The sequence below is a fragment of the Nerophis lumbriciformis genome, linkage group LG07 (assembly GCF_033978685.3).
Source record: "Nerophis lumbriciformis linkage group LG07, RoL_Nlum_v2.1, whole genome shotgun sequence".
Classification (NCBI taxonomy): Eukaryota; Metazoa; Chordata; class Actinopteri; order Syngnathiformes; family Syngnathidae; genus Nerophis; species Nerophis lumbriciformis.
In genome coordinates this window covers 7,577,501-7,597,759 of record NC_084554.2, presented here as the reverse complement: position 1 = coordinate 7,597,759, position 20,259 = coordinate 7,577,501, and the positions used below count along the sequence as shown (strand labels likewise).

The 20,259-nt window shown below is 40.3% G+C and overlaps 3 protein-coding genes across 3 annotated transcripts in view; all 3 read right to left on the bottom strand.

Annotated features, from left to right (window-relative positions):
* The window catches only part of LOC133609138 (class I histocompatibility antigen, F10 alpha chain-like), a 264,787-nt gene that overhangs the window by 92,217 nt on the left and 152,311 nt on the right, over positions 1–20,259 (bottom strand). The window lies entirely within an intron of this gene.
* LOC140678949 (uncharacterized) lies at positions 7,192–10,922 on the bottom strand. Its single transcript, XM_072913451.1, has 4 exons — positions 10,504–10,922; positions 8,864–8,951; positions 8,647–8,745; positions 7,192–8,116 (listed from the first exon to the last, which is right to left on the bottom strand). The coding sequence occupies exons 1-4, from the start codon at positions 10,608–10,610 to the stop codon at positions 7,736–7,738; spliced, it is 675 nt and encodes a 224-aa protein (XP_072769552.1). The 5' UTR covers positions 10,611–10,922; the 3' UTR covers positions 7,192–7,735.
* LOC133621763 (uncharacterized) overlaps positions 16,788–20,259 on the bottom strand; it is a 12,358-nt gene continuing 8,886 nt past the window's right edge. The window contains exons 2-4 of the mRNA XM_072913574.1: positions 17,715–18,569; positions 17,470–17,549; positions 16,788–16,841 (exon numbers count right to left, since the gene is read on the bottom strand). Coding sequence (XP_072769675.1) covers positions 16,788–16,841; positions 17,470–17,549; positions 17,715–18,569 — 989 coding nt within the window. The remainder of the gene's footprint in view (positions 16,842–17,469; positions 17,550–17,714; positions 18,570–20,259) is intronic.

Below are 20,259 nucleotides of genomic sequence, written 5' to 3'. Positions count from 1 at the left end.
TTAAGGAGGATTTACAGTAAAAACATACATATACAATTATTTCCAATATTTTAGAGTCATTCTTACCAATACACTATTTGTTTGTGTACATTGAAATGATTCTGATCCTCATTTAATGACAGCTACACGCAATTATTTTGTTGCTGAAAAGAAAAAAAGGGTTAAAAAAGAGCCATAAATCCAAAGTCCAGAAGGCAGTTGCAGAAAGAAACACAACAGGAAGTAAAAGAGGGCCTACAGTGACCCCTGCTGGAATTATTAAGATAGTGGCAACAAATCCAGGAAAGAAACTATCACAATAACCATAGCCGGAAGCTCTTAGTAGACTTCCTGTACTCTGCTGATAAGCCACGTTCTGATATTGCTCTGCAAAATATTATATATTACACTAAAGCTAACGTGAGATTTATTGTAAGATACACAGTTATTTAATAGCAGTTGAAATGCTACGTTGTGGAATTTTCGTTTTGAATTGGTTGTTGCTCACGTCAGATGTATTACTATTTTGCACTGAAGTCGATATTATTTTCCCCCTGTAGACATCGAAATCAGCAGAGGTGTTAACCACATATTGTGTTTATGTGCGTTCTGATCACTCATTGCAGGTAATAATTGTTGCACTATGTGCGTTTTACGTGTCAAGACGTTCATATTTAAATTTGTATTGTTCGCCATTTTAACATGCGAACAACGTGGTCTGTCATATTCGCTAGTCACCACCAGAGGGTGCTAAAAGTCCATTTAGTTATTTGTGTCATGTATTGTATTTTGTATTTTTCTATTTTCTATTTCATAAATATTTAAAATAGGATGATGTTGGTTAAAAACCAAGTTAAAAATATGTTTTATTGAATTAATTGTAATACCAGTAAAGATAAAAGCAAGTTAAAACCACTATACGATCACACACGAAAAAAGTATACTGTTAAAAACCATTGTATTAAGTCACATCTGTAATTGCATTTCATGTAATTGTAAAAATATGAAAATGTTATGTACTTGAGCAGACTTCCTGTACTCTGCTAATGACATCGAAATCAGCAGAGGTGTTAACCACATATTGTGTGTATGTGCGTTCTGATCACTCATTGCAGCTACCAGTAAAGAACCACATCACCCAATCCAGCCTGTGTGTGGGTTCTTGGCGGGACGGGTACACAGCAGTTACATAAATATGCTTTTATTATTCAATCAACATAAAAAACACAAGATACACTTACAATTAGTGCACCAACACAAAAAACCTCCCTCCCCCATTCACACTCATTCACACAAAAGGGTTGTTTCTTTCTGTTATTAATATTGTGGTTCCTACATTATATATCAATACAGTCTGCAGGGATACAGTCCGTAAGCACACATGATTGTATTTTTTTATGACAAAAAAAAATGAAGGATAATAAATGATACAGAGGGAGGTCTCTAACAGCCTACAATGAAGAGAGCTTGGCCATAGCAGAATTTAAGTAGCAGGGCAAGGAGTTTGAAGTGCCTTAATGAACTCATATGGTGAATATCTTGGAGAAAGCACACTGTCAGAAAGTGTTTTATCCATCCATCCATCCATTTTCTACCGCTTATTCCCTTTTGGGGTCGCGGGGGGCGCTGGAGCCTATCTCAGCTACAATCGGGCGGAAGGCGGGGTACACCCTGGACAAGTCGCCACCTCATCGCAGGAAAGTGTTTTAGTCTTATCTTAATCTGATGCAGTTTTGAGATGTTAGAGTTCGTGTGCTCTTAATTTGGCGATCTAGTTTGAGACGTCATTTCCTGTTTGTAGCGTTTCTGCGTAATATGGGCTCTTGTGTAAACAGCATTGTGTGCGTTCCTGACTAAAATGTAAGTATACGTCGAATATAGCACGGTTATTAATGCTAAAATGCCTATAATGTGTTAGATGTAGCCTTAAACGAGTGTTTGTTTGCAACAATGTTTCTGCTTGACGACATAATTCGCCAGCTCAACTTTCGCCCTGTTAATACTTCTTGTTACACAGTAGTTACCCTATCCTACCACTAGAGGGCGACACAGACCACGTTTAAATCACTGTCTAAATCAACAGTGCTTATTCTCCATTCATCTCTTATGGACTGCTTTAATAGTCCATGTACATTTGTTTGTATATTTGTTTTATAACACATTGTAGAGTATATTATATTATATATAATATTGTACATATCCTGTTGTATTATTGCATATTATATTGCCTAAATGTATCCTAATCATTATTTGTATGTGTTCCCTTAGACCAGGGGTCGGCAACCCAAAATGTTGAAGGAGCCATATTGGACCAAAAATACAAAAACAAATCTGTCTGGAGCCGCAAAAAATTAAAAGCCATATTACATATAGTGTGTCATGAGATATAAACTGAATTAAGAGGACTTAAAGGAAACTAAATTACCTCAAATATAGCTACAAATGAGGCATAATGATGCAATATGTATAGAGATGTCCGATAATATCGGCCTGCCGATATTCTCGGCCTATAAATGCTTTAAAATGTAATATAGAAAATTATCGGTATCGTTTTTTTTATCGTTTGTTTTTTTTATTTTGTTTTTATTAAATCAACATAAAAAACATAATATACACTTACAATTAGAGCTATCGTTTGTTTTTTTTATTTTGTTTTTATTAAATCAACATAAAAAACATAATATACACTTACAATTAGAGCCCCAACCCAAAAAACCTCCCTCCCCCATTTACACTCATTCACACAAAATGGTTTTTTCTTTCTGTTATTAATATTCTGGTTCCTACATTATATATCAATACAGTCTGCAAGGGATACAGTCCGTAAGCAGACATGATTGTGCGTGCTGCTGGTCCACTAATAGTACTAACCTTTAATAGTTAATTTGACTCATTTTCATTAATTACTAGTTTCTATGTAACTGTTTTTTATATTGTTTTACTTTCTTTTTTATTCAAGAAAATATTTAAAATTGATTTATTTTATTTTATTTTATGAATTTTTTTTAAAAAGGACCTTATCTTCACCATACCTGGTTGTCCAAATTAAGCATAATAATGTGTTAATTCCACAACTGTATATATCGGTATCGGTCGGTATCAGTAATTAAAGAGTTGGACAATATCGGAATATCGGATATCGGCAAAAAGCCATTATCGGACATCCCTAAATATGTACATGTAGCTAGCCTAAATAGCATGTTAGCATCGATTAGCTTGCAGTCATGCAGTGACCAAATATGTCTGATTAGCACTCCACACAAGTCAATAACATCAACAAAACTCACCTTTGTGCATTCATGCACAACCTTAAAAGTTTGGTGGACAAAATGAGACAGAAAAATAATTGGCATAAAACACGTCCTAGAAAGTCGGAGAAAGTTATACATGTAAACAAACTACGGTGAGTTCAAGGACCACCAAAATTAGTAGGACAAAACGGCGCTCACCAAATACTCGAATCAGTGAAGCATGTTTGATACAAACAGTGTGCTTTATAACAATTAGGGAGGTTTGTGTAATGATTGTCCTCCAATACACTATTTGTTTGTGTACATTGAAATGATTCTGATCCTCATCTAATGACAGCTACAAGCAATTATTTTGTTGCTGAAAATAAAAAAACTGTTAAAAAAGAGCCATAAATCCAAAGTCCAGAAGGCAGTTGCAGAAAGAAACACAACAGGAAGTAAAAGAGGGCCTACAGTGACCCCTGCTGGAATTATTAAGATAGTGGCAACAAATCCTGGAAATAAACTAACACCATAACCATAGCTAACGTTGCTAGCTAGAAAACATGGACATAAAACAAAATGAAAGTACATTTATACGAGGTGACGCTTGAGTGCGACGGCGTGCAGGACGATGAGGACAGTGGTAGATGCGATGCTCAGCTTTTCCGCAATATAGACAAAGCAGAAGACGAAGGCGACGATCTCTCTCTGCTTGAGAGAGACGATTCCCTCCAAGCTGCATGGGTTCCTCCTCCCGTGATATCGGCAAGGCGTCGACAACGGGTATCGGTGCGGACGCTGTTTGACGAGCTCCATGGCCACGCCCACTATACGTCGAGGTGCGAAGTCCTTGCCGTCGGAATCTCTCTCTCTCCCAGTCAATGAGGCGATTCTCAATCTCCACCGCCAATGCGACGAGCTACTGCAATTTAATGTTGGCCCCCGGGTCTTGGCTTTGACAGCCGTGCTCTACATCAGTGGTCCCCAACCACCGGGCCGTGGATTGATTGGTACCGGGCCGCACAAGAAATTAAAAAAATTAAATAAAACAAAAAAATATATATTTTTTTTATTAAATCAACATAAAAAACACAAGATACACTTACAATTAGTGCACCAACCCAAAAAACCGCCCCCATTTACACAAAAGGGTTGTTTCTTTCTGTTATTAATATTCTGGTTCCTACATTATATATCAATATAGATCAATACAGTCTGCAGGGATACAGTCCGTAAGCACACATGATTGTATTTTTTATGACAAAAAAAAAATGAAGGATAATAAATAATACAGATGGAGGTCTCTAACAGCCTACAATGAAGAGAGCTTGGCCATGGCAGAATTCAAGCTGCAGGGCAAGGAGTTTGAAGTGCATTAATGAACTCATATGGTGAATATCTTGGAGAAAGCACACTGTCAGAAAGTGTTTTAGTCTTATCTTATTCTGACGCAGTTTTGAGATGTTAGATTTCCTGTGCTCTTAATTTGGCGATCTAGTCTGAGACGTCATTTCCTGTTTGTAGCGTTTCTGCGTAATATGGGCTCTTTTGTAAACAGCATTGTGTGCCTTCCTGACTAAAATGTAAGTATACGTCGAATATAGCACGGTTATTAATGCTAAAATGCCTATAATGTGTTAGGTGTAGCCTTAAACGAGTGTTTGTTTGCAACAATGTTTCTGCTTGACGACATAATTCGCCAGCTCAACTTTCGCCCTGTTAATACTTCTTGTTACACAGTAGTTACCCTATCTTACCACTAGAGGGCGACACAGACCACGTTTAAATCACTGTCTAAATCAACAGTGCTTATTCTCCATTCATCTCTTATGGACTGCTTTAATAGTCCATGTACATTTGTTTGTATATTTTTTTTATAAACACATTGTAGAGTATATTATACTATATATAATATTATACATATACTGTTGTATTATTGCATATTATATTGCCTAAATGTATCCTAATCATTATTTGTATGTGTTCCCTTTAGACCACACACACACCCCACACACACCTATACTACAATTGTTCAACTTCATCATTAAAGAGTGCCTGAAAGCCTCTCTGTGCCCTACTCTCTGACCGGAGTCCTTGTCCTAAGAAGATATCAGACCAGCATTCAGAGTAACCTACTCTATCACACACACCATCACTTGAAGTAAATAGTAGTATTTCAGTTTGAGCACATCATTAAATAGTTAGTTTGACATTTGCATGTAGACTGGAGTAGTTCAGGCAATAAGATGGGATGTTGCTATGTGACAGGAAGGAGGAATATAAAACTGCTTCGGCTTCTCCAAGTTAGGAGTGCCACATTTGTTGGACTTGACCTCCTCCAGGAACTGCAGTTCTGTATGACCACGCTCGTTTGTAATAAAGCAACTTGTTGTTAAGTCAAGCGTCTCTGACCTCATTTTTGATCCAGCCGCACTGCCGTGTCGCCCTTCTGTCCGGACCAGGATGACAAGACCAGAAATACACGTCAAGTTCAAATTGTTTAGTGCAGTGGTTCTTAACCTTGTTGGAGGTACCGAACCCCACCACTTTCATACGCGCATTCACCCAACCCTTCTTTAGTGAAAAATTAAATGTTTTTTGTTTTTCAAATTCAAGACAAAGTTATATGTTTTTGGTAACACTTTAGTATGGGGAACATATTCTAAGTAACAAAGATTTAATTTAGAGTTTTTTTGGACACTAGGGGAACATATTCTAAGTAATAAAAACTTAATTTAGAGTTATTTGGTTAGGGTTAGGGCGAGGGGGGAGTGTGGGGGGGCGGGGCTTGGTGGTAGCGGGGTTGTATATTGTAGCGTCCCGGAAGAGTTAGTGCTGCAAGGGGTTCTGGGTATTTGTTCTGTTGTGTTTATGTTATGTTACGGTGCGGATGTTCTCCCGAAAGTTTGTCATTCTTGTTTGGTGTGGGTTCACAGTGTGGCGCATATTTGTAACAGTGTTAAAGTTGTTTGTATGGCCACTCCTCCACCTTTTCCAGGACGATGGCATGGGAAAACATTATATGCATTAATAGCAACGTCCTTGTCAGAGACTGCTTTACTTAGCCACCTTAAGATAAGATAAGGAAGTCTGCATTTTCTTGCTGGAATCCAGATTTTGACTAAGTCTAATTTTGGCAGGAGACTCCTATTATTGAAATGGAGGCCTGACCCGGCTCTAAATTCATTAGCAGTACTGATGTTATTGAAGCTGGGTCCTGGATTTGGTTGCACATTGCCTGATAGCAGAAGTAAAAGCAGTATCAAGATTTTCTGTTTCATTTTGTGAGATAACCCAATGAAAACATTTGGCGAAATTTTGCGGCCCGCAGCTAATTTTTTAACGGCCCACGACCCATTCTACAAATACTATATAAAAAAATCTAAGTAGTGTAATAAAAGAGGTGAAAACAGGTGAAATGTAACAAAGAAAAGTTGCATTGTTGATTGTAATAAAGCTGCCATGCAGGTTGTTTTCTCTTTAAAGCTGTCATTGCTCAAAAATAATAATGAATCAAACTCAATGTTATTATCAATTATTTAAACTATTCAAGGCTCCAATTCACTGTAAAAACTGTTGCCTAGATCTAACTCAATAAAAATAAGGCAACATTTTCCAAGCAATTTTTGTTAGTTTAGTCAACTAATTGGTATTTTGAGTAAGTAGAACTTAATAATATGCATTTCGATTTATGCAAAAAGATTAAGTTGCGTTTACAGAAAAAGCCAAGAAATTGAGTAAAATCAATGTAAAAAAAAAAACATCAGCATATTAAACACACAAGACTTAATTAAAATAAGTAACATTTAAATGAAAAAAAATGTTTTGTACTCAATTGTATTAATTTTGACCAACTTACCCTTTCTTTGTTTTGAAAATGGAAACTGCTTAAAATAATTACTTAGAATAATAATAAGAAAAATCAAGACACATCAAATTCCAACCTTTATTAAATCATTACCATGTAAAAACAGTGGCAATGAGCTGGACAGTATGAACAGTCAACATCCATATTTAGTGCATAGAATGCATGACCTCAACTTTTTAAAGTGCTGTATAGAACACCTTCACAGTAGTTTTCTTTTTTTAACCGTATACATATTATTAAAACGTTTTCACAAGCCATATCCAAACCGTGTCAATAAGCTGGACAGTATTAACAGTCAAGAACATCAGTATTTAGTGCATAAAAGAATGCATGACCTCAGCATCTCAAGTTTTACTTAGAACATTCACAGTATAGTTTCTTGCTAAAACAATTTAACATTAAGATTATCTGTACTTCTGTAACAATTCACAAGCAGAACACCTTCACCATAGTGTCTTTCAGTGTGCATATTTTGAAACATTTTAACTTAAATAACTCACAGATCCCTCCTTCTGACCAGCTGGAGCTTCACAGTGGGGCAATTTAGTGTGTATAAAACATAAAACAACTTCATTTACACACCAGAAACGATGACCTGGAGCTTTGTATAAAACCTGAAGAGGACAAACCGTTACAACATTCTGAAGAATTCCACTCAATGAACAATGTATAATGATTTTGAACAGACAAGAAAATAGCTGTTCAAAAGTGCAAGCTGACAGTCATGGCTCACTGCCTCAGCTAGAAGCTTGTTTTTGAGAGTCATGAATTTGGGGGTTGGTTTTGGGCGCAGTGTGTCGAGTCCCACAAAAAGTCTTTGAAACACCTCAAATGTTTTGGAAAGTTTGGATGGATACTCAAGATTAAGTGCATACGTCAACCCCAGAGGTAGGCAGCAGGCTTTGGCCAGGTTTCCAAGATGAGTAAGGACTGGTACTCCCTCAATGATGATTCCTACTGCATTTGGCTCACGACAGATGTAGATGCTCATATTCTTCATTTCCAGGTCCTCATGAACAGTGGTCTCTGCACTTCCCTTTGAGATACAAAAACAGTAATTAAAAAAAAAAAACATCTAATTTTATATTTATTATAAGTTGTGTGATTTAATTCAGATAGATTACTTTTGTGAAGACCATTTTGAAAACTTTTGAATTCTAATTTGAGATCTTGTACATTAAACTTGGTACAATAGATGCATTTCCAGCCACATGTTTTTTATTGGCATTTCTAATTTGCATATAAAAAAACCTGAATAGAACCACCAGAAATTAAAATAAACAAACAGTAATACGTTATGTATAAATATATAGAGTAAATGTTTTAATGCTTGTTTAAGGGGAGTATTTTTTGTTTGCATTGTTTTTTTTAGGGCAAACAGAAACACAAGACAGAAAGGCATCACTCTGTGGTGCTATGCTAATTGGCTATCCTGGGGCTCCTGCCAACTAGCTGCATGCTGGACCTCCACCTGACAACTGCTGGTTCAGTCAGTTCACATAAAAGTAAACCCAATTTAAGCTTGTACATCAGACTGATCCAAACCTGCTTTTAAACAATACTTACACAGTAGTCAGAGATTAGCTCCTGTCCACTCTCTCCCATGTAGTCTCCGTGGCATCTCAGAGTCACATCTCTCTTCATCACTGCAGAGGCACTTGGGTCCTAGAGTTAATAGAAGAAGAATAAATAAATGAATTTTGTTGGCAATTTTACTCCAAATCTGTGATACCGTTATTAGAGCATGATTCAGTTTTAAACTTGTAAACCACTTTGAACCCACCTGTATCAGTTCCATCAACAAGTTCTTGATGCGCTGACCAGTCACTCCTCCTTTTGCACTGAAGAGCTCCAGGAGTTTTGGAGTGTACCTGTCCAGTTGGGACATAAATGTTGATTCCAGTGGAACAGCTGTGCACCTTCAGAACTCTTCATTAAAGGGGAACATTATCACAATTTCAGAAGGGTTAAAACCATTAAAAATCAGTTCCCAGTGGCTTATTTTATTTTTCAAAGTTTTTTTCAAAATTTTACCCATCACGCAATATCCCTAAAAAAAGCTTCAAAGTGCCTGATTTTAACCATCGTTATAAACACCCGTCCATTTTCCTGTGACGTCACATAGTGATGCCAACACAAACAAACATGGCGGATAGAACAGCAAGATATAGCGACATTAGCTCGGATTCAGACTCGGATTTCAGCGGCTTAAGCGATTCAACAGATTACGCAACGGATGGTTGTAGTGTGGAGGCAGGTAGCGAAAACGAAATTGAAGAAGAATCTGAAGCTATTGAGCCATATCGGTTTGAACCGTATGCAAGCGAAACAGACGAAAACGACACGACAGCCAGCGACACGGGAGAAAGCGAGGACGAATTCGGTGATCGCCTTCTAACCAACGATTGGTATGTGTTTGTTTGGCATTAAAGGAAACTAACAACTATGAACAAGGTTTACAGCATATGAAATACATTTGGCAACAACATGCACTTTGAGAGTGCAGACAGCCCAGTTTATATCAATTAATATATTCTGTAGACATACCCTCATCCACGCTCTTTTCCTGAAAGCTGATCTGTCCAGTTTTGGAGTTGATGTCAGCAGGCCAGGGAAGCTAGGGTCGATATTCTTCTCTTGATCATCTTCGGTGGCATAAGGGACGGTGTGAGCCAAGGGGGTTTAGATCGCTCGTCTGCGGGAACAAACTGCCGCCATTGCTTGCCGTGTTACCGAGGTCCTTTGTCCCTGAATTGCTCACACACTCCGGCAGATTCAATGGGGGTCTGGCGGCAGATTTCTTTGACTTTATCGTTGGAAATGCATCTGCTTTGAGTGTCGCAGGATATCCACACATTCTTGCCATCTCTGTCGTAGCATAGCTTTCGTCGGTAAAGTGTGCGGAACAAACGTCCAATTTCTTGCCACTTTCGCATCTTTGGGCCACTGGTGCAACTTGAATCCGTCCCTGTTCGTGTTGTTACACCCTCCGACAACACACCGACGAGGCATGATGTCTCCAAGGTACAGAAAACAGTCGAAAAAACGGAAAATAACAGAGCTGATTTGACTCGGTGTTTGAGAAAATAGCGGATTGCTTCCCGATGTGATGTCACGTTGTGACGTCATCGCTCCAAAAGCGAATAATAGAAAGGCGTTTAATTCGCCAAAATTCACCCATTTAGAGTTCGGAAATCGGTTAAAAAAAATATATGGTCTTTTTTCTGCAACATCAAGGTATATATTGACGCTTACATAGGTCTGGTGATAATGTTCCCCTTTAATCTGTAAGACAGCAAATGTTGACCGTTACTGATATTAAGGATTTTAGTATACATTTTCAGGCAAAAAGTGAGTCTTTTATGTCATGTCCAAGTCACAATGGAAACTTGGTCAGGAAAAATAGAATGATAAATCATTTACCTGGAATGGTTCGAAGAGGGCAGGCCATCTTTCCTTAAATTCTGCCACCCCAGGAGACTTGGCAACCACTTCCTGTCGTCTCCAATTGTATACGTTCTGGCCATCATATCATTGGTGCTCCTGGCACAGTCCTTTTACACAGGGGGCAGGTGAATGAAGGACTTACTTGAGGTGAGTTGAGGAATTTGACTTCTGGGTGGTATCTTGACAGATGAGAGCGAAAGGAAGTCCAGCATTTAAAAGAGCATGGGCAACCTACATGAATGCAAGGTAAGGCATGGCTGTGTCCAAAGGTCCCATGGTGCAGTCTGTAATGCTTTGAAAAATAACTCTTGGTTGGTACAACAGTGCTGCACAATTTACAGGTCCATCCCATCTGTCATTGTAGAGAGAGAGAAAAAAAGACAAGTTATGGTTCATGTCTAACCTCTTGGATGTATAAGCCTGATGAGAGCCCTTTATATCTGTTTTTTTACACCCTAATATACTCAATTGCAGTGTTTCCTCTAGATTTTTCTGTATCCGCAGTGGTCTAAGTTGGTAACCTAGCAACAGTAGGGGGGTCCGGGGGCATGCCCCCACGGAAGAAAAATTTGAAAAATTACCCTTTAAATGGTGACTACTGGTGAGATTTTTTTTAGGGGGGGGAATGTTGAGATCGAGACTTACACAATGAGTGTTATTCTTACAAGAGTAGTGTGTGTAGGAGTGTGCATGGACAGCAGGTCTGAGGGGGCGTCAGATAGCTCTGTCAAGTGTACCTAGCTAGCAACTTTTAATGCAAGCTAGTGAAGCAGCTTTAATGTAGGGCTGTGTCACGCCAAATTTTTCCCCCCTACAAAAACCTCCCCCCGCCCATTTACTTCCGGGGTCATTTCCTCTTACATCATTGACAGCGATCGATGACACTTCGGCTTTGACTGCCCGTCGCTGGGAGGATACTTGTTTTATTTTTTATAACATAGCGTTAACAAAACGTCTGTATTAATCGGACAAATTAACTTGAGGGTATTCCTGACTGCACATTTGACAGAGAATTAATTTTTGATTCGTTTTCCACGAGTCAACACTACTTCAGGGTTCATTTTTCTTTCAGACGGATGGGTTTTAGGTTGATATTGTTGGCAAACACGATTTACTGAGATTCACTCTAACTTCGAGTAAGAACATACCTTTACTGTATGCGGCTGGTCCGTGGAAGCCCAGTATTGAGACGTGAGTAGGAGCAGTTTTTAGCAAATAATAAAAATAATTGCCAACAACCCCGATAATAACCCTGACATGGCTTTGAATTCTCTACAATTATAAACTTTGCCCTCCGTGTCAAGTCACTTTCCGTAATGAGCCAATTATCAGTTGAGGTATAATTGAAGCTGCCTAATAATAAGTATATGCCCAATTGTTTGTCCATAATGTAAATAGCACTGCACATATGTACCTCAGTGAAGTCAGATGACCCGTGGTCAGACAAACGACAATATTTAGAATAAGAACATAAAAATAAAGAAAAACCTTATTTTATTTCTTCAAGACTTTAAAATGAAGCAAAAAAAATGCAATTTAAAATGCTTTTTTATTGTTTACAAATTGTTTGTTCCAAACATTGTTAAAGTACAGACATTTAACAGTATTATATATTAATTAATATTTTTTGCACGTTACCACGAAGACAGAAGTTCCCAGCAGCGGCCCTAACACTCCGCCTGGAATTTTTCTAAGCCTGCTGGTGTTTGACATAAGTCCCCTGGGAAAGATAAAGACAAATTGTCATTCAGGGACACCACCATTTTCAGGAGATTTGGATTCTATCGATCGCTGTCAATGACGTAAGAGGAAATTACGTAAGTAAGAGGAAATGACGTAAGAAGAAATGACCCCAGGAGTAAGAAGGTTTTTGTAGGGGGAATACATTTGGTGTGACAGCTGCAACTAACGGTTCATTTGATAATCGATTAATCTGTCGATTATTACTTCGATTAATCGATTAATAATCGGATAAAAGAGACAAACTACATTTCTATCCTTTCCGGTATTTTATTGAAACAAACCAGCATAGTGGCACCATGTTCTGGACTTTGGGGGTGCAGCATACAGCAATAATAACACAGAAATGTAACTCATCAGATCAGAACTGAATCAAATATTGTACACGTTTCTGTTGTGAATAATAAAGGATTCATTTTAGGATGCCTCTGAATAATAGCATGAAATATTCCAGCACCTTCATAACGTTTAGTTATACTAAAGCAGGGGTGGGCAATTCATTTTTACCGGGGGCCGCATGAGCAACCCGAGCACTGCTGGAGGGCCACACAGACAATATTTCAATTAAATCTTGCTCAAATTATTTTTGATATACCGTAAGATAAATAATAATGTTTTCATTTAACCTAACTTATCTTTATATTAAAGCAGATGGCTTTTGATGGTTTTATTTTTAACACTTTCTTACACAACACCTCCTGGTGTATATTACAATGCAAAAATTTCAATTTCTGTCACTTTATCCTGCATCCTCTTTGTTGTGAACGTATCACACCTGTAAGGTGATTGAGGAGGAAGCGTTGCTGTTGCGGAAATGATGAGTGAGAATGGACGTGCGTGTGGAAAGAACGAGATAAGTTGAGCTCTGTTAGTATAGGTTGCTCAATAAAAGTTTAAAAAGAGCGTCAGACTTGGTGTGCACTTCTTCTGGACACTACAATTGGTGTCAGAAGTGGGATGAAATGCCTCCCAGTTCGCCTTGCCATCAAACCTGGGAGTCTTCATTGAGGGTCGAAGTCCCCCATGCCAAGCAGCGTGCACTGCACCTGTCGACGCTGCCTCTCTCTTTCCACCCTCTCTCTCTCTCTCTCTTTGTGTGAATCCCGGACGTGAGCTCGTCGCAGACATCCCCTCCCGTTCAATCTTGACAAAGTTGCCAGGAAACATCGTGGCACGTACCTCCCGATGACGTATACAGGCTGAGCACACAAGTTTTACTTCTGACACCAATTGTAGCGTCCAGAAGAAGTGCACACCAAGTCTGACGCTCTTTTTAAACTTTTATTAAGCAACCTATACTAACACAGCTCAACTTATCTCGTTCCTTCCACACGCACGTCTATCCTCACTCCTCATTTCCGCAACTCAAGAACACAACATCAACTTCAGCAGGTCGTTACAATATATTCTTTAAACACAGCAACATGTGTACCACAAATTAAGCACACGGCTTTACCTTTCATTTCTGTAAAGAAATACTTGGCAGTCCATGTCTTGTTGAAAACACGCCATTCGTCATCAACTTTTCTTTTTTTAGCGTCAAAATAAAAGCAGCACAGTTGCATTGCACGCACGACATGGATGTTTTTTTTTTATTTATTTTGTAATTTGTGATTGCCGCTGTTCACATTCACTCACAATCACACACGCGCATACGTCCGCACGGAAGTAATACAAATAACGCTTTTCAAAACAAAAGCAGCACCGTCGTATTGCACACTCGAGATAGACACTTTTTTAAATGTATTTTGTAATTTATGATTGGCCTCACGCGGGCCGGACAGGGACTTACAAAGGGCCGGATGTGGCCCGCGGGCCGCAGAATGCCCAGGTCTGTACTAAAGCGTCACTCAAATCTAAATATATTTATATAGCTTTACATTGATCCATTATGAAACCAACCTGAGATATTTCTGGCCGTTACGTTTATTTCCAAATTGCTAACCTTGCGTTTTCTCTCTCAAAACGGAGTCAAATGTGCCGGAGACACATTATCAGCCCCGCGTTGCAACAAAGGCATAACGTTAACGTTACTCACAAAAAAGCTGAACTCATGAATGCTTGTTGCCACTATGGACTTAAAAAGTTACGTAGCGTGAGTTCTTCCCTTCATCCATGGCTCCAACATGTTTCCTTTTCAGCTGCTCCTGAAGCAATGTTGTACTTCCGTGCCATTTTGCAGGAAACGCTCTTCTTTGAAGTCTTTAAAGTGAAGTGTTCCCACACTTTTGACGACTTAGGTCGTACACTTTTCTCCATCGAAGCAATAACCTCAAGATGTTTCTCCGCTGAACTATCCGTACTGTTTTCCTGCGCCATTTTTCGAATGTTCCAGCAAAGGAGGCGGCGTCGTCACGTGAGCTGCACATGACACATCATTGGCTGGCTTACCTCCACCTCATGAGACGTAGCCTCAGCGCTGTTTTGTACTGTTTTTGTACTTATTTTGATTATTGTTTCTCAGCTGTTTGTAAATGTTGCAGTTTATAAATAAAGGTTTATAAAACAAAAAAATTTAAAATTAAAAATAAGCCTCCGCGCATGCGCATAGCATAGTTCCAATGAATCTATGACTAATTAATCGCCAACTATTTAAAACATCGATTAGTTGTTGCAGCCCTACTTTAATGTGGCTGCTTATAAACTGAAGAATAAAATATTAAACTACCACGCAAAGAAAACGCTAACTATAAACTGCACAGCTATAAACAATGTTTGGTTGAAGTTAATGAGCTGTTGGAGGTAAGAGCACATTCGAAATGGCGGTCGGCGGGAAAAGTAGCAAACTAAATATAACGTTGAAACATGCTTTTGAAAATGTATATATTTCAATCCTGGCAAACACTGACTTTTAACAATATAAATTGTTACTTACATGAGTTCTGTCAAGTGTTCTCCTTGGGCTCCGTGAAGAAACGTGTCTGGGCTTGTTCTTCCACAGCTGCATGCAGGTGGGCGGGTCCTGACGTTTTAGGTCTGATTTAAACCTTAGAACTGAGTTTTGCTAAATCAATTTATGTTGGAAGTCCAATAAAATTAATTTTATCACATAAAAAATAAGTTACGAAAATATTCACACTTTTATATATATATAAATAAATTGATTTATTGGAATAAATATACTTTTAAAAATAAAGTAAAAAGGACAATACCACTGAAAGAGTTTTTACAGTGTACGTCACTTCAAACATTTGACTTCAAAATATTTTTCCGGGAAAATATTGGATATTTTGTGTTTGCCTTAAAAACAAAAGGTTTTTGACTAAAAGGGCAAAAACAAATAAAAAATGAAGAAGCTGATCACGTACTCGCATGGCTGCTCTAGTTGTGACCCCAAGATGCAGGAGACAGGAGGACGACGTGCAGGTGAGAGTCTTTTAATTTCCACAGGGAGCACAAGGAGGTGCAGCAGGGAAGTGCACAGAAGCATAAGCAGCATACAGCAAACCAGAGTAACCTTTAACAAAACAATCCTTGAGCCCTGACTGGAGGGCGAGGCAGGCATAAATAGAAGCCAGCTGGTTAGTTCAAGTTAAAGTAGCAATGATTGTCACACACACACTAGGTGTGGTGAGATTATCCTCTGCATTTGACCCATCACCCTCACCCCATGACCAGGTGTGGCCAGGCTGCCAATCAGCGACAGGTGAGGAGGGAAAAGCGCTCAGGGAGACAAACAGGAAGTGGGACCAAAATAAGAGCGCTGACTAGGAGATAAACACAAACGCAAACAGACCATGTGACACCTGACGTGACAGGTCATCACAGAAACGAGGGATGGATCTGAAGTTTATCGAGAGACTTAAGTGTTGAAAGTAAAAAAATAAATAAATTTTTAAGGCATTTTTTGATTGTCATTGTTCAAAAAATAATGAATTAAAATCAATGATGTTATGAATTATTGACCTATTTAAGATTGCAATTACGTTTAGTAAACATTATTATTTAGTGGTTTTGCCATAACAAAACAGGGTTTTGACAAAAAGGGCATAAAATATTAAAAAAAGAATATGATATGGACAGATGAACCTGAAACTGATCTAGGGATTTAAGTGTTGAATGAAAAAATACAAGATAAATAAAAATGAGCTATTTCTACCATTGTTATGAGCGAGAGCCTTCCTGGTCGCCAAGAAAGCAGTGCGAGGCGAGTGGAGAACAAACGGATTTATTGACAGAGATGTGACACAATGTGATATTGATCATAAGCAGCGGCCATTCAAAGAAAGAAGAAATCCTCGTCATGATGTCAAGGCCATGAAACGTGAGCCCCGAATGATTTTCTAGCCACCAACGTTTGATGTTGAAAGTATTTTAACGGCCAAAGAAGAGTAGATGGAATAGCGTGAGGAGCAGTGGGATGAAGAACAAAGCACATCTCCATGACGTCCCTCAGCAATGGAGACATCTCTCTGTGTTCCAGTGCACAAAGCATCCTGGAGGAAGAAGATGACTCAGCACATTCCCAACAGAAGCAAGTTGAACATCATCTTCACACAAGAACATTTGGAGGTGCAGACTTACTCAGCCTTCAGCCGCCACCCTCTCGGAGAGCTCCACGCCGCCGTGGCGAGCTGCGGGACAAACGCAAACGGTGAAGGAAGAACATCCAGAAGGTGCCTCGTCACTCACATCAGATCTTTGAGGTGTGACTTGGAAACATGAAGAAGCAGAGTGCTGCTCTTCTACTTCCTGACTAGGATACCTTCTTGATGAGTCAGCACACTTGAGGTCTCATTTGGCTGATCCTCATCATGAGGACTCATGACAAACGTGAGATATGCCACACTTTGTATTGCGTGTGCTCACAGGAGGGTCTTTTATTGTGAAGGAGTCAGCTCAAGTTGGGATTTTCAGGCTAAACTTGTAACAAAGGTCCACATCAGACCTCCATGTGAGTGACGCTTCACCACGGCTTTGTTTCTTGCGGCTCAAAGAAAAGATGTTTTACTTACGAGCTGGATCGTACTGTGCTGAAATGAAAGTGAAACAAGGTGAAATGGACTTTTTCCTCACGTGTTTCTATGTGAGAGTGTGCGCTCTGTCTCTGTGGATCTTTGAGTGTTTGGCTGGAAGGCAACTAAAACATGCAGCCCGGATGAAAGCATCAACTCACGGCCTGGACCGAGAAGAAGAAGAAGAAGAAGAAGAAGACGGAGGACATTGGTGTCCCTCACCTTGTCTGTTTCTGTGACGCCTGACCATGACGATGATGATGGCCGCCAGGACGGCCGCCACAGCGACGACCGCCGCCGTGGCAGCGAGGGCGACGCTCCAGTTGGCTGTGGAGAGCAAAAAAGCACAAGTGGAGTGACAAAGCATGAAGAGGAAACCTTCATGACTACTTTGCATGCAGACGTCAAGCGTTGTCATGGTGACATGGATCAATAATGGTGACAGGTGGACTTGTGATGGGAAACATCTCCAACTAAATGTGTCTTTCTCACCTTCATGGCTTGCGTTGCTCAGGATGCTTCTTCTCTCCAGCTTGGTGACCAGGTCCTCCTTGACGCCAGACAGCTGGAACACACATTCGTACTTGCCCTCCACCTCGGCCGTCACCTCCACTTTCAGCTCCACCGACATCTGGAAGGTTCCGTCGTGGTTGGGGAGCAGCTCTCCGTGCTCCACGTCCTCGAAGATCTGCTCGCCGTCTTTCCTCCAAAACAGGTCGGCTAAGTCGGGGTAGAAACCTGTCGCCATGCAGGTGACTGGAGAGGATGGCGTCTTCTGGAGGAGGAACACCTCTGGAAGCTCTGCACAGGAAGTGATGTCACGTGTGAACAGAAGACAACGTGGGGAGAAGGTGTGGATGGAGGTAAAGATGGAGAGAAGGTGTGTATGGAGGTAAAGATGGAGAGAAGTTGTGGATGGAGGTAAAGATGGAGAGAAGTTGTGGATGGAGGTAAAGATGGAGAGAAGGTGTGGATGGAGGTAAAGATGGAGAGAAGGTGTGGATGGAGGTATAAATGGAGAGAAGGTGTGGATGAAGGTAAAGATGGAGAGAAGGTGTGGATGGAGGTATAGATGGAGAGAAGGTGTGGATGAAGGTAAAGATGGAGAGAAGGTGTGGATGGAGGTAAAGATGGAGAGAAGGTGTGGATGGAGGTAAAGATGGAGAGACGATGTAGATGGAGGTAAAGATGAAGAGAAGGTGTGGATGGAGGTAAATATGGAGAGAAGGTGTGGATGGAGGTAAAGATGGAGAGAAGGTGTGGATGGAAGTAAAGATGGAGAGAAGGTGTGGATTGAGGTAAAGATGGAGAGAAGGTGTGGATGGAAGTAAAGATGGAGAGAAGGTGTGGATGGAGGTCAAGATGGAGAGAAGGTGTGGATGGAGGTAAAGATGGAGAGGAGGGGTGGATGGAGGTAAAGATGGAGAGAAGATGAGAACGGAGGTTAAGATAGAGAGAAGGTGTGGATGGAGGTAAAGATGGAGAGAAGGTGTGGATGGAGGTAAATATGGAGACAAGATGAGAACGGAGGTTAAGATAGAGAGAAGGTGTGGATGGAAGTAAAGATGGAGAGAAGGTGTGGATGGAGGTAAAGATAGAGAGAAGGTGTAGATGGAGGTAAAGATGGAGAGAAGGTGTGGATGGAGGTAAAGATGGAGAGAAGGTGTGGATGGAGGTAAAGATGGAGTGAAGGTGTGGATGGAGGTATAGATGGAGAGAAGGTGTGAATGGAGGTAAAGATGGAGAGAAGATGAGAACGGAGGTTAAGATAGAGAGAAGGTGTGGATGGAAGTAAAGATGGAGAGAAGGTGTGGATGGAGGTAAAGATAGAGAGAAGGTGTAGATGGAGGTAAAGATGGAGAGAAGGTGTGGATGGAGGTAAAGATGGAGAGAAGGTGTGGATGGAGGTAAATATGGAGAGAAGGTGTGGATGGAGGTAAATATGGAGAAAAGGTGTGGATGGAGGTAAAGATGGAGAGAAGGTGTGGATGGAGGTAAAGATGGAGAGAAGGTGTGGATGGAGATAAAGATGGAGAGAAGGTGTGGATGGAGGTAAAGATGGAGAGAAGATGTGGATGGAGGTAAAGATGGAAAGGAGGGTTGGATGGAGGTAAAGATGGAGAGAAGGTGTGGATGGAGGTGAAGATGGAGAGAAAGTGTGGATAGAGGTAAATATGGAGAGAAGGTGTGGATGGAGGTAAAGATGGAGAGAAGGTATGGATGGAGGTAAAGATGGAGAGAAGGTGTGGATGGAGGTAAAGATAAAGAGAAGGTGTGGATGGAGTTAAAGATGGAGAGAAGGTGTGGATGGAAGTAAAGATTGAGAGAAGGTGTGGATGGACGTAAAGATGGAGAGAAGGTGTGGATGGAAGTAAAGATGGAGAGAAGGTATGGATGAAGGAAAAGATGGAGAGAGGGCGTGGGTGGAGGTAAAGATAAAGAGAAGGTGTGGGTGGAGGTAAAGATGGAGAGAAGGTGTGGATGGAGGTAAAGATGGAGAGAAGGTGTGGATGGAGGTAAAGATGGAGAAGAGGGGTGGATGGAGGTAAAGATGGAGAGACGATGTGGATGGAGGTAAAGATGGAGAGAAGGTATGGATGAAGGAAAAGATGGAGAGAGGGTGTGGGTGGAGTTAAAGATAAAGAGAAGGTGTGGATGGAGGTAAAGATGGAGAGAAGGTGTGGATGGAGGTAAAGATGGAGAGGAAGGGTGGATGGAGGTAAAGATGGAGAGTAGATGTGGATGGAGGTTAAGATAGAGAGAAGGTGTGGAAGGAGGTAAAGATGGAGAGAAGGTGTGGATGGAGGTAAAGATGGAGGGAAGATGAGAACGGAGGTTAAGATAGAGAGAAGGTGTGGATGGAAGTAAAGATGGAGAGAAGGTGTGGATGGAGGTAAAGATAGAGAGAAAGTGTAGATGGAGGTAAAGATGGAGAGAAGGTGTGGATGGAGGTAAAGATGGAGAGACGATGTAGATGGAGGTAAAGATGAAGAGAAGGTGTGGATGGAGGTAAAGATGGAGAGAAGGTGTGGATGGA

Coding starts and splice junctions, on each gene's coding strand:
- LOC140678949 (XM_072913451.1), bottom strand. CDS start 10,610: ATGATGGCCAGAACGTATACAATTGGAGACGACAGGAAGTGGTTGCCA. Junction 8,952..10,503: donor CCCTCTTCGAACCATTCCAG/GTAAATGATTTA, acceptor CCAACTGGACAG/GTACACTCCAAAACTCCTGG. Junction 8,117..8,646: donor AGCTAATCTCTGACTACTGT/GTAAGTATTGTT, acceptor TGTATCTCAAAG/GGAAGTGCAGAGACCACTGT.